General features: G+C 38.9%; 1 protein-coding gene across 2 annotated transcripts in view; it reads right to left on the bottom strand.

Annotated features, from left to right (window-relative positions):
* The window catches only part of LARS2 (leucyl-tRNA synthetase 2, mitochondrial), a 266,084-nt gene that overhangs the window by 95,744 nt on the left and 155,446 nt on the right, over positions 1-14,894 (bottom strand). For both annotated transcript variants that reach the window (XM_077269111.1, XM_077269112.1), the window contains exon 6: positions 6,951-7,040. In XM_077269111.1, coding sequence (XP_077125226.1) covers positions 6,951-7,040 — 90 coding nt within the window. The remainder of the gene's footprint in view (positions 1-6,950; positions 7,041-14,894) is intronic.

Raw genomic sequence — 14,894 nt, 5'->3', positions numbered from 1 at the left:
AGGGTATTGTCATCTCCATTTATCTACTTCCGGATCATCCCCTGACCAGAGAATATCCGGTGCTCCCGTGCCTGTATCGTGGAATTGGTGAGATTGTTCCTTTTTCAATATTTGACAATCACCAGTGGCACTGGTTACAGTACGTGCTACAATTGTGACATGTTAATAATTGTCTTTACATGCAACCAAGTGTATGGAAATTTGTGCTGCTGACTATATGAGCATTTTTTCGCAGTTATTACTTTGTACATCATACCTTGGTCTGTATTTATTTCGCAAGTGCCATTGCAGGCGGAATTTCTGAAACCTAAAACGGGGGTTCTTAAGTCTCTAGGGCCGTTATACTATATGGTTGAGACTTTACCCCAGGTTTTACTTTCACTTTGGGTGACTTTGTTTTTTTACTTTTTAATATAATTATTAAAAGTTATGTTTTACATTTCCACTTATGCTGTACTATAGACATTTTCAGTGGGATCAATTGTACGATTGGTAGTTGAACTACAAATATTGCTATTCTCGATGTCCATGAGTTCAAGACTTCAGGCAGTCATTGCCAACAAAGGGTTGTCAACCAAGTACTAAAACTGAACATTTTATTTAAAATTATTGAATCTGTCCAACTACTTTTGGTCCCTTTAAAAACAGGGTGGCACATGTTAAGGAGCTGAAACTCCTAAACCCTTCATCCAATTTTAATGTGGATACCCTCAAATGAAAGCTGAAAGTCTGAACTTCAACTGCATCTGAATTGTTTTGTTCAAAATTCATTGCGGTAATATCTATAACCAAAATTAGAAAAATGTTGTCTCTGTCCAAATATATATGGACCTAACTGTAAAATGTCTTCCACAAATGCAGAGGAAAGTAGCGATTGGTTAATACAGGCTTCAGTCACAAGGAAACAGACAGGTCTTGGTTATGGTTGCTGCCTCATTGGAGAACTCAAACAGGAGACGCTTGAGTAAGAAGTGAATAGTTGATGAAGACAAGTTAGAATGTGGGATAAAAAGCAAACTGGGAGGATGTGCAGTCAAGATAAGTCAGAAATGTTAAGGCCCCGTACACATTAGGATAACATTATACAAACGATATCGGCTGGCTTCACCAAATGTCCATTGTGTATGTAAACCTCTTGACTCTCCCCCGACAGGTGATGTCAGGGAAGAGAAGTATTTGGCATCTCTGATTGCAGACTGCCAATCCATTTGTTCTCCTTCAGATAAGTCACTACTAGTTGATCCAACTAGGTAATCCAACCCTGCCCTCACCGCTGACTGGCAGCTTTCTGCCTCTGCACAGTGTACACAGAAAGCTGCCAATCAGTGCAGTGGCCAGGGTTATAGAGAACTCAGCATTCAGAGAACTGCTAGATCTGCAGCAGATAAAACTGCAGCACCCAGTAAAGCGACATGTCACTAGAATCAGGGTCTCTGCCCCCACATCATGCTGTTCTCGCATGCAAAAACTTGGTGACAAATTCCCTTTAACGTTGATCTTATTCCTTTAATGTTGTTATTCTTAAAAAAATAAATAAATAAACTGCAAACTCATTGTCTCCTACTCTGATCTTTCCTGCCTAAGAAAATTATTTCTGTTTCTTTTTCTTTTTACCTTTCTTCGGGTTTTGAATGCCTAGATCACGTCTTTCTCATCTCTGAATGCTGTTCTTCATTCTTTTCCATCAAAACCTTATTATTGCTCATCTTTTTTTTCAGCGCCTAAATTTAGGAATACTTGCCTTACTGCTCTCATGAATGTCTCTATTAAAAACACAACCCTGCCTCTCAGTGTCTACGAGATTATCATCCATCTTTAAAGCATTGACTTCTCGCCTTTTTCCTTTTTTCCAAGGATCTGTATGTTTCCAACTCAATTTACTACCTATATCCTATCCATGCCCGTCACTCTTTTTATCATTGTCTGCCAGGATTCTCTGCCCTAAGCCTCTACAAGCATTGATCTCACCATTATCCATGTATTGCTTTCTCAGTCTCTATTCTTTAAAATTCTTACCACTAGTATTAATCCTATTTGTCTTTCTTCTTTAATCTGCCCTCTACGGATTCGCTCCCGTGAACTGCTGTGCCCTTTCACTCTTGCAGTCAATGCCTTCAGTGTTTGGCTCTAATTATTTCTTTCTACCAGCAGCGACTATATAATGTGGAGCTGTACAATGTGCAATGCATTATACTGGGTAATATTCTCCTCTCATTCTGGTCCAATGGCATGGACTGATTGTCCATGTTAAATGTTTAGGGGTATCGGCTCATTAGCCATCGGGTAGACAACCTGGGTTTCTGCCTTGGATGTGGCATTTACCGGGTAATTCCTGATTATACATCCATTTTGCTCATTCCTTCATCTGGATAGGATTTCTGAGGTGCCCCATGAGCCGTTTAGTGAGGGGTATACCTTATATATATTTTGCATATGTGTTTATAAATGATACTTATTATTATATTTTTTGTAGCAGGTAATATATTGAGGGTGATGTTACATACCTACTTACATACAGATGTGGGTTTACTTTTTAATTATGTTTTAAATGTGGTGTACTAATAAAGTGGATTTTTCATATTATTAGAATTGCTATGGTGTGCATCATTTCAGTAGTATTTCTTTTCTTCTCATGTCCATTGTTGTTTTTCTACTGATTGCACCCTGGCCTCCATATCCTTTACATGGCGGTGCGCCTTGTTTCTTTAGTTTTGACAATGCATTTTAAAAGACTAAAGTGGCCCATAAACTGCAGAGATGCCGCATAGTAATCCTGCAATGTATAGAGTCTCATTATAATTAAAGACTATAACAAATACTCAAATCAACTAGCATGTACTGAATTATGTACTCCAAAAGTGGAGGCGATGAAAACTAGCGCTGCGTCTGTTATATGTGCGGTGTAGCATTATTATCACTTAATGATTATTACTTTTAGGAATGTGCACAAACTCAGGACTCCTTGGTATTTATTAGCTGCGGATATTGTCGGACTGGAATGCCAAGGGCTCACTAGTAACACTGACTTTAGGTACATGCAAAAATTACATTATCATTCAAAAATGTATACTTCTATATAATAATAGAATGGATGATGATTAGATGTTTCCTTTGTCTGTACATAGAAAATAAAGTGTATTGTGCCAACTACTGCTCATCTAGCGCTATGCGTGGGCCCACCAGGTGATTCACCTTTTTCCCTGTGGGCCAGTCCGATCCTGGCTGTGGGATCATCTCACCCCAGCCGCTAAATGACCGTTTACTCCCAATACACAATAATAGGAAGAAAGCTGCCAATTTACAGTGGGTGGGAAGGGGAAGCTAGAATATCATGGACACCAAGGCGACAAGACACCGGAAGGCAAGAAATAAAGTGTATAATTTTAAAAAAATACACACTAGGAAAAACACAGAAATATGCTCATGTGTCACTACCTTACGCTTCCTTTAAAGAGGACAGACGAAAAGGTGACAACAGATTTTCTTTAACCTCTTTACAACTTATGAACAGTGTCCATCATAAGTTGACTCCCTGCGTCTGATGCGGGCTCGCTCGCCGAGCCCGCATTTTTTCTGGCTGTGATATGCAGATGGCTGTCATCTTCCCCTAACAGCTGCGGGTAGAGCAAAGCTCAGCCCCCATGGCTGCCACCCGGTTGAATGCCACTGTCAAATCTTTTAATGCGCCGTTCTATCCCCTCATCGATGTTCCCATGACGCGCTGATGTGTTGCTATGACAGTCAGAGGTCTGCTGAAGACCCCTGTGCCTGTCATCACTTTAGTCTTGAGAAAGTCAGCCTGTGGCTGGCGTTTATAGCAGACCATGATTTCTGCTATACCCAGCAATGTTGTGGTTATATACAGCAATCAAACGATCGCCGGTTCAAGTCTCCTAAGGGGACTAACAAACACAGTGAAAAGTTAAAAAAAAAGTTAAAAAAAAAAAAATGTTTAAAAATTAATAAAAAAAAATAAATATAAAAATATAAATTCACTCACCTTTTCCACGATTAAAAATTAAGAAATAAAAAAATACATATATTTGGTATCACTGCATTTGTAAAAGTCTGATCTATCAAAATATAAAATAAATTAGCCCAATTGGTAAACGGTGTAACAAGAAAAAGGATCAAAGCGCCACAATTGCAGTTTTTCAGCCACTTAAACAGAAAAAAATGTGCAGGCGATCAAAACATTGTATAAAGCCCAAAATCATATAAATTAAATAAAAAGATTTTCTTCGAGGTGCAAGAAAAAAAGCCCTCACATAGCCCCAGATCCTGAAAATTGAAAATGTTATGGCTCTCAGAAAGTGGCAACACAAGCAAAGTTTGGTATTTGCATAATTGTAAAATCTTATTTCCAGGTCAATTTTACAGTAAAATCTGTCCTGCGCAAGCGCACTCTGATCCAGTACCATTCATTCTATGCGCTCGTGTTCAATTACTATCTGTTCCCTGAGCTCGCGCCTGCAAGTCTTCCTGACTTTTCGTTGCTCGCGCATTAGCAGTAAAACACCACACCTTTTCCATATCTCCGGACCACTTGTGCCTGCACACTAATTATTTTCTAACAACTTTCTTTATAGTGATTGTATGCGCATGCGCAGATCCTATTTCCAGATGCAAGTACTGCTCTAACTGAAGCGTCTCTCTATACCTGGTAACTAATTTACAATTCCTCATTTAATCAGTTGATCATTTACATCTGTGCACAGGTGACCTAACTGAACACTATTACTCGTTCTACCCCTGAGGAAGCCACGTAGCGGTGGCGATACCTGTAGGATCTTTCCCTCATCTCATTTTAGCCTTGTTACACAGGTTGTGATTTAGTTGTCCTCTACGTACTCCTCTGTTCATTTATGTGTCGGTCTCTGTCATCATCGTTGGCATTTACTATTGCTTCATTTTTTGCTTGAGGCTATTTGTGCATCACTATTACCTGTTGATAACTGTGCATTATGAAACTATTATTCTTTATTTATATTTTTCTGTGATAATAATTTATAGTTCTTTTAAGGCATCTATATCAATCTGTCTACTACAATTTGTGAGTGATACTTTTTTCTGGTATTATCCCTTTACTGAATTTTGGGTATATACTACCCTGTTTGTTCCATGTATGCATTTGATTTCTTTGACCGCAAATTTATATTATAATAAGGTTGTGTAATTGTCTATCTAGGCTTTATTGAATATCCTGTGAATTAGTAGACACACCTCATCAATGCATTTATAGTCCATTGACTTTTTTTTTTCTACATGTTTTTACATTGTTGTGTCTAAATTTTGTCGTATGTAATAAAAAATGTTAATATGATTATCCCTACTTTTTTATCTATACTGTTCTTTGACATTTTTTACTATACAATCAATGCTGTAGATAAAAAAAACAATTGCAGAATTGCCCTTTTGTTATTTTGCCATGCTTTGAATTTTTTCCCAGTGCATCGTTTGATAAAATGGATGGTGTCATTCAAAAGTACAACTTATCCTGCAAAAAACAAGCCCCCACATGGCTATATCGATGTAAAAGTAAAATACGGTAGTGTAGTTACGGCACTTGGAATAAGGCGAGAGAACAAAAAACACAGAAGCGATAAATTATCCAGTCTTTTGATTTAAAAAATAAATACAAGCTATCAATATTACCATACCATTTTTTTTTCTTTTGAACATGTTTTGTCCTATCACAACCAAAGGTGATAAACACCCTGTATATTTCCCCCAGGATGTATCACTCTGTATCCTATATCCTCATTTGAAACCATTTTTTTCCTTGCTCAAATGAAATGAAAATGAAAAAAAAAAAAAGACAGGAACCTGAGTAAATATTTCCTATCTCTCACGTTTACATCTCCTCCATGGTAACAGACAACAAACAAACATTTGTGTAGTCTGGACCTGCAGCCATTCCCGAATCTGTCACCTTCCTCTTGCTAACCTACTGACTGTGCAGACAATGGTGACTTATGTGTCCTACTGTGAACTGAAACCTTTTGCTTTTTTGTTTTTGAAAAATAGCCTTGTAATGGTACAATAAAAAATAACCACAATACGGTTTACAAACTTGGGAGATGGGAGGTTATACTTTACTTTGATAGGGTTAAATGGTACAGTTCACCTACAGTGTTTATCCAAAGAAATGCAGGTCCTCCAGATTAGGTGAAATACGTCTTCCTAAGTATTGCTATTTCCAGAAAAAGAGTACTAATAACATGTGATATGATATATTTCAATAAAGGCATCCTGGCTTCTCTTGAATGTGTTCAATGACTCAACCATCTTAACATTGAGTGGTAGAGAATTCTATATGTTACAGTGAAGAACCCCCCTCTATGATCATGGTGATGCCTTATTTCTTTTAGATGTAGAGAATGCCAAACTGATATGGTTACCCACCGAGGTGTAATGTCATACTTGCTCTTTTTATAAAGGGTACCCAAGGGCCACTTTGTAAACGGCTTGTCCAGTGAAAACAAGTGAATCACTTTTCCACGGGATAGCTGATAACTTGTTGATCCGTGGTTATCCAACCACTGGGACCAGCATCAACTGGCAAAACAGGCAATTTTTAAGTCCAGGTAGCGAACTTTCAACCATGTTACAAAACAGAGAGGAAAGTCGGATACCTGACCATTGCTTCATTCATTCTCCATTGGGTTTCCAGAAAAAGCTGAGGTGCTGCTCGACATCTCCATAGAGAGTGAATGCAGTGCCGGTCATACATGTGCACTGGCGCTCCATTCTTACAGGGATAAAAGTTCTCCATTCCACCAATCGGTGTGGACCCTGACGGCTCGACCCCCAATTATCAACAAGTTACAGATCCTATGAGTAGGTGATAGCTAGTTTTCACTGGACACCCCTTTAAATGATCTGGTATGTTATTATTTGACCATTAAAATTAAATGAGGAACAGTAAGTGATGTGCAGATGTTAATTACCTCTTTCTGGTAAACGAGTCCAGCTTCATACATCTTCACAAACAAATATTGTGTCCATTTATAATACTCAGGAGAACAAGTGCTGATTTCCTAGAAAGACAAAAATGTGGTAATTAATAATAATATACAGAGGCCTGTAAAAACATCACATATTTGACAGAATTTACACCTAAAAGAAAAATAGGATGTAAATAGAAGATAAACCTTTTCTTACATGAAGACACTAAGAAACCAATTAATTATTCTGGTTTCTCCAGCTTTCTGGTGTAATTTTCTCTTTATCAGTCAATTTACTATTTATTCTCTATGAGATTTGCACCATTGTTTGTGTGGTCTTTATTTTTTCTTTGCGTATCCAGATGTTTTAGACACATTAAAAAAAATGTGACTTTTACCAACTGTTGAATCTCACTCCAGTCCCTGCGTAAAGAAAAAGGTTTTCTGGAGGAATTCTGAATTTGACACACTTTTAGACAAATGTGCGACTTTTTATGGAATTTTCTACTCTTGGTGTTGAGAAGACGGAAGGAAAAAACGGTTTAAGTAAAAAATAAAGACTATTTTTTATTTTGGACCAAATTCATGAGCATTATTTTGAAAAACTTGGCACAAAAACATCAGCAAATACCAAAAAGACAAAAAAAAACAGGACAAGTGACATTAAAAAAGGGCAATTGATGATTCTGGCCCTTAGGGTTCATACCGGTCAGCATTAATAAAATCGGGCTGATGTTGTTCCTGAAAAGTTGGACGAGTGTCATGCAAATGCTAGGCGATTTTCATTCGAGTACAATGCGAATTTTCTCACGTAGCATCCGTCTGACATCCGAATGACGTGTATGCAATGCGATTTTAACATTAGCTTTTACATACAGTAATTTTCTATGCCATTTAAAGATAACTTTCAACGTAAATATTCTTCAATACATATATAGCTGGATAGATGATAAATAGAAAGAAATATGTAAGTGACATATATAATTAGTACAGTGCATGTGTAGCTTACTGTGCATGTACAGTACAGACCAAAAGTTTGGACACACCTTCATATTTAAAGATTTTTCTGTATTTTCATGACTATGACAATTGCACATTCACACTGAAGGCATCAAAACTATGAATTAACACATGTGGAATTATATACTTAGCAAAAAAGTGTGAAACAACTGAAATTATGTCTTATGTTCTAGGTTCTTCAAAGTAGCCACCTTTTGCTTTGATGACTGCTTTGCACACTCTTGGCATTCTCTTGATGAGCTTCAAGAGGTAGTCACCGGGAATGGTCTTCCAACAATCTTGAAGGAGTTCCCAGAGATGCTTAGCACTTGTTGGCCCTTTTGCCTTCACTCTGCGATCCAGCTCAACCCCAAACCATCTCGATTGGGTTTAGGTCTGGTGACTGTGGAGGCCAGGTCATCTGGCGTAGCACGCCATCACGCTCCTTCTTGGTCAAATAGCCCTTACACAGCCTGGAGGTGTGTTTGGGGTCATTGTCCTGTTGAAAAATAAATGATGGTCCAACTAAACGCAAATCGGATGGAATAGCATGCTGCTGCAAGATGCTGTGGTAGCCATGCTGGTTCAGTATGCCTTCAATTTTGAATAAATCCCCAACAGTGTCTCCAGCAAAGCACCCCCCACACCATCACACCTCCTCCTCCATGCTTCACGGTGGGAACCAGGCATGTAGAGTCCATCCGTTCACCTTTTTTGTGTCGCACAAAGACACGGTGGTTGGAACCAAAGATCTCAAATTTGGACTCATCAGACCAAAACACAGATTTCCACTGGTCTAATGTCCATTACTTGTGTTCTTTAGCCCAAACAAATCTCTTCTGCTTGTTACCTGTCCTTAGCAGTGGTTTCCTAGCAGCTATTTTACCATGAAGGCCTGCTGCACAAAGTCTCCTCTTAACAGTTGTTGTAGAGATGTGTCTGCTGCTAGAACTCTGTGTGGCATTGACCTGGTCTCTAATCTGAGCTGCTGTTAACCTGCGATTTCTGAGGCTGGTGACTCGGATAAACTTATCCTGGGGCGGTCCTCATGTGAGTCAGTTTCTTTGTAGCGCTTGATGGTTTTTGCCACTGCACTTGGGGACACTTTCAAAGTCTGCCCAATTTTTCAGACTGACTGACCTTCATTTCTTAAAGTAATGATGGCCACTCGTTTTTCTTTACTTAGCTGCTTTTTTCTTGCCGTAATACAAATTATAACAGTCTATTCAGTAGCACTATCAGCTGTGTATCCACCAGACTTCTGCACAACACAACTGATGGTCCCAAACCCATTTATAAGGCAAGAAATCCCACTTATTAAACATGACAGGGCACACCTGTGAAGTGAAAACCATTCCCGGTGACTACCTCTTGAAGCTCATCAAGAGAATGCCAAGAGTGTGCAAAGCAGTCATCAAAGAAAAAGGTGGCCACTTTCAAGAACCTAGAATTTGAGACATAATTTCAGTTGTTTCACACTTTTTTGCGTGTTAATTCATAGTTTTGCTGCCTTCAGTGTGAATGTACAATTTTCATAGTCATGAAAATACAGAAAAATCTTTAAATGAGAAGGTGTGTCCAAACTTTTAGTCTGTACTGTATGTGTTAACCCCTTCGCACCGCAGGCCTTTTCCGCTTTTGCGTCTCTGTTTTTCACTCCCCTTCTTCCCAGAGCCATAACTTTTATATTCTTCCATCAATATGGCCATGTTTATGGCTTGTTTTTTGCGGGTTGTACTTTTGAACCAAACCATTGGTTTTACCATGTTATGTACTCGAAAACTGGAAAAAAATTCAAAGTGCGGTGAAATTGCAAAAAAAGTGCCATTCTACAATCGTTTTTTGGATTTTTTTTGCCATGTTCACCAAATGCTAAAACTGATCGGCCATTATGATTCTCCAGGTCATTACGAGTTTGTAGATACCAAAGATGTATAGGTTGTTTTTTATTTAAATGGTGAAAAAAAATCCAAACTTTGTAAAATAAATAAATAAATAAATGTCGCCATTTTCCGAGACCCGCAGTGTCTCAATTTTTCATGATCTGGGGCTGGGTGAGAGCTTATTTTTTGAGTGCCAAGCTGACGTTTTTAATGATACCATTTTGGTGTGGATACGATCTCCTGATTGCCTGTTATTGCATTAACGGCAATGTTACGGTAACCAAAAAAAATGTAATTCTGGCGCTTTTACTTTTTTTTCGCTATGCCGTTTACAGATGGGATTAATTAATTTTATAGCTTGATAGATTCTGAACATGGAGATACCAAATATGTGTATGTATTATTTTTTTTTAAATTGTTTTATTTTGAATGAGGCGAATGGGGGATGATTTAAACTTTTATAATTTTTAGATTTTTTAGATATTTTTTAAAAACATTTTTTTTTTACTTTTTGCATGCTTCAATAGTCTCCATGGGAGACTAGAAACTGCAATCATCCGATCGCTTGTGCCGCACACAGATGATGATCAGATCGCCTGTGTGTAGTAGAAATGCTCACTCGCTTTGAGCGCCGGGCGGTGCTCATAGCAATCTGGCTATGACAACCATAGAGGTCTGCTGGAGATCTCTGGTTGTCATGCCGACCCATCGGTGACTCGCAATCATGTGATGGGGTCACCGATGGGCGGGATTAGTGACGCGTTTCCGGCGCGATCACATTAAATGCCGCTGTCAAGAGATTGACAGCAGCATTTAACTGGTTAATAGCAGCGTGTGGATCGTGATTTCACCTGCGGCTTTTGCAGGCACATGTCAGCTATTCAAAACAGCTGACATTTGCTGGGAAAGACGTGGGCTCAGCGTCGGTGCCTACATCAAAGGGAGGGAAACGATATGCGCTATACATGTACGGCGCATGTCGTGAAGGGGTTAAGGGGTCGTTAAGGGGTTTAAATCCTTAATTTACAGAAAAAATGGTGTGGGATCCCCTGAAATTTTGTTAGCTAGGTGAGGGAAAGCGGACAGCTGGGGGCTGATGTTTCTAGTTTGGGAACGGGGTAATACCCATGGAGCTTCCCAGGTTATTAATATCAGCTCACAGCTTTATACTTAAGCCTTTACTGCTTATTAAAATAGGGGACCACCCCCAAAAAATGACGTGGGGCCCCCTATAATTAATAATCAGCAAAGGCTAGACAGACAGCTGCAGGTTGATATAAATATCCTAGGAAGGGGCCATGGATATTGGCCCCCTCCCAGACTTAAAATATCAGCTCTCAGCCGCCCCAGAAATGGCGCATCCATAAGATCTGCCAATTTTGGCGCTTAGCCTCCGCTCTTCCCATTTGCCTTGGTGAGGTGGCAAGTGGGGTAATAGTATTGGGGTTGATATCAGCTATGTATTGCCATCTGACATCAAGCCCAGGGGTTAGTAATGGAGAAGCGTTTATAAGACCAGTAAAGGTATACATCTGTGAGCTGATATTAATAGCCTGAGAAGCTCCATGTTCATTACCCTATTCCCAAGCTAGAAACATCTGCCCCTAGCTGTCCGCTTTCCTTCTGCTAATTATTAAAATTTCAGGAGGCCCAACGTCTTGTTTTTTTAAGTTATTGAATTATTAGTTAAATCCATGAACATAAAACTACACACACACTGCACTAATTATATATGTGACTGATATCTTTCTATCTATTTTATCCCGACGGGTCACGCTGTGAATTTACTGTATTCGGCTTTTTCACTTTCGGGCTTCCTTTTTAGATGGGTGTGTAAAAATCAGGATGGCACTTCATGGTCCGTGTGCCGTGATTTTTTTTTCTCGCACCCATTGACTTGCATTGGCGAGTATGGTCCAATATATGGGGCCAATCGCAGATGAGTAGGGAATCATAGAATAACATTAGTCAGAGTGCAATCTGATTTTTTTATCGGATAGTTCTCGTCTGTTTTTCTCACAAATGAGTATGAGACCGTAATCTGAAGATACCTCGCCAGCAGCTCCCACTCTAAAACTTGTCATCATAACTTTAGAAGAAAAATTCACCTATATATTGGTTTCTTTTCCTATTTGTACTGACTAGGAGAGAAGAAGAGAAAAGGCTGGGCAGAATAAGTACTCCTTCCTAGTTTGCAATCATCATATTACATAGCACGGTGTACTTACAATTGCTCATTTTGCCTTTCTACCCAACTAATTCTTTTCTCCGCTCTATCTAGAAACAGGAAGTCTCTTGTGCCTGCATTTAGGATTCCCCTCTTCAACTCCTGACCCAGCTGCTACTCCTCCTTTCCCCTGGCAGGGACTTTTGCAGTGATTCATGAGTCATGCAGGAAAAATTGACCTCCTGTTTCCACATAGAGCTCAGAAGGATTCAGCTAGTCAGTTTTTAGTCATGTGATGTCATCGACATAATGGAAAAGAGAAAAATTAACTGGATAGAAAAGCAAAATGGTCAATTTAAGGGAAAACCCACTAATGACTAATACAGCCACCATTATGTTATGTGTACACGACGCCTTACAGACGTTAGTGTCATCCCTGTGTTTATGTAGCAGAAGACACGTCAGGAAAATGCTGGCAGTGTTTTTGTGAAGTATCTTCTTTAACATCTTTTCCATTGTTTCTGCGGCAGCTTTGACACTGACATATTTTTTTTTCATAGTGGCAGCTTTTAAGCGGAAGTAGCCTGAATAATTGTCAGGTCAGTTCTTTTAGCTGCTACACAGTTTTCAAAGCCTGAAGTGGTTAAAAGAAGTCACAAAATACATATACACAGAAAGTCGTTTTGACACTACTGTTCTTTTTTGTCATGTTCAGGCTGGTTCCAGGCAGAATCCATGTGAAAAGGATGTTTGAGCACAAAACTGTACAGGACCCTTGGGGGTGTCCTCCACTTTTATTGAGTTTTAAGTGGAAAATGTACCTGGCTAAGCACAAAAATGGAAGCATGGGGAAGTATCACTACATGACTAAGCAATCTTACCATCCTAAACTTTGAGAAATCTGATTGAGTCTACTGTGGACAATGTAATGGAAGCAATGTTGCCTTCCTCAAAACAAATATAAGATGAGTGGTAAAAATCTTCTTAGAACTTTAAGAAGAAGGCATGTTAGGCGCATGATTGTCACAAAGGCTGAGGGCAAGGTAGCCATCAGCACTCCAATAGATTGGCTAATGACTGGAACATTGTGGAAAGGATGGTCGCGAATCTGAGTCAATGCCAAGAGGTCACAAACCGGAGCAAAAACGTAAAGCACAAGATAAGTGATTACACGGGCAGACATCAAGAAAAAGGTGTCATATTATAAACCCAGTAGCTAATTTCAAGTGTGTAAACTACCAGATTTAGCTCAACTTATCACTGTCAACTAATGGTGGAGAGTCTGGAGAGTAAATGCTGGGAACCCCACTCAGATCTCACAGAGGAAGGTTAATTAGATAGTTTAAGAGTTAACTCCCAAGCTCCCTGTCTTGGCAGCACCATAGTTCCAGATCAACTACAAAAACTGATGCACTGTGAAGGAGCCACATCTACAACGAAGGTGCGGCGCCATCTCTCAACAAAAGCAGAAAAAATACAGAAGCGAATGCAACAATATTTTTTATATTTTCATAAGAAAAAGTTCTAATCCACAACCTGAAAAGGTATCTAACAATTACTGGAGGAGAGAGAATAGTTCTCTATATGATGTGAAAGGAGTCCGTATTGGGAGACTGATGTTATTCAACACATGACAGAGCAGAATGAACCTGGTATATTTGTGTTAGTATAGAGGAGACTGGGGAACGAGACAGATGGAAAAGCCAACTCCTTGTCACACTGTCATGGTTCCAATGGGCAAGAAAAATGTGAAATGAATCATCTAAGGGACTTCACAACTTCTGCTGATGGGAACTAAACTGTGATACACATCATGGCTATGATCTCTAATTACAGATATTATACAAAACACCAATACAAAATTCTTCAAAACTCTGGGGACCAAATTTAAATGTGCTCATCTTAGTTCCTCTACACATTTCTGACGAACAAAGCATGTGATTACCGTTTTTCACTGGAAAAAAAATATAAAAGGTATGAGATTATGTTTGCAGCTACATAAATATGGCCAAGGTTATTGATGGAATTTAAAGTAATAACCAAAAGAAAAAAAAAGTCCAATGATCCTAAGAATAAAGAAGACACAGAACTGTTTTTGAATTGTGCCCTCTTTAAGTTTTCTCAGCCAGTGATGCAGGACCAATTTAGTTGAAAATGGCCACACTCATTATACAGTGGGTCAACTGGGCATTGCTGTACAGCGAAAAAGCAGTGCACTAGGTGCAGTTCTGTTTCCAACAATTTTATTGGTTTAATAACATATTAAAGGATGGGGAAATAGGATATAGGATAAGGGGCAGTGGGGAAGGAAGATAAAATAATGGGAAGGAAAGGGACAAGTAATCTTGGGCAAGAAGGAAAAGGGACAAGAAATAAAAAGAAACCCCTATAAAAGTAGGGGTGAGACAAGCGTACATACACTTCCGTAAGTTTACGCATAGCTAACTCTTGCTTAGCATTTCAGCACCTAGAAAAAAAATCATTAATAATAATACAAAGCCTACAAAATTACATAATGTAGCATACAAAAATGCAAAAACTACTATAAAATATACAGTAATATTTGAAATATATGAGAGCTTGTCACATCTGGGAACACCTGTAGGTGACCCTAAGACTAGTTGGAGGGAAAGTTCGGTTCAATAAAAACAATATCAAGTGGACCAGGAAACCTCTTGGATATTTAAATTATTTAAGCTAAATATTTAAGTCTGTTTTTTTCGGGTATAATAGTAGATGTACTCCAGGAATGTAAGGTACCCAAATAAATGTAGCAAGTGTTGTAGTCCTGGATCTTCAAGTGGGACCAAGGTCTGATGGAGATGAGAAGGAGAGACAGTGAGGAACCATGGAAGATGTTATTCCTGATCTTTTTAAAAAGTCCATTCCTTCCTTCGG

The sequence above is a fragment of the Ranitomeya variabilis genome, chromosome 6 (assembly GCF_051348905.1).
Source record: "Ranitomeya variabilis isolate aRanVar5 chromosome 6, aRanVar5.hap1, whole genome shotgun sequence".
Classification (NCBI taxonomy): Eukaryota; Metazoa; Chordata; class Amphibia; order Anura; family Dendrobatidae; genus Ranitomeya; species Ranitomeya variabilis.
The sequence above is the reverse complement of the archived record's forward strand: the minus strand, read 5'-3'. Positions and strand labels throughout refer to the sequence as shown.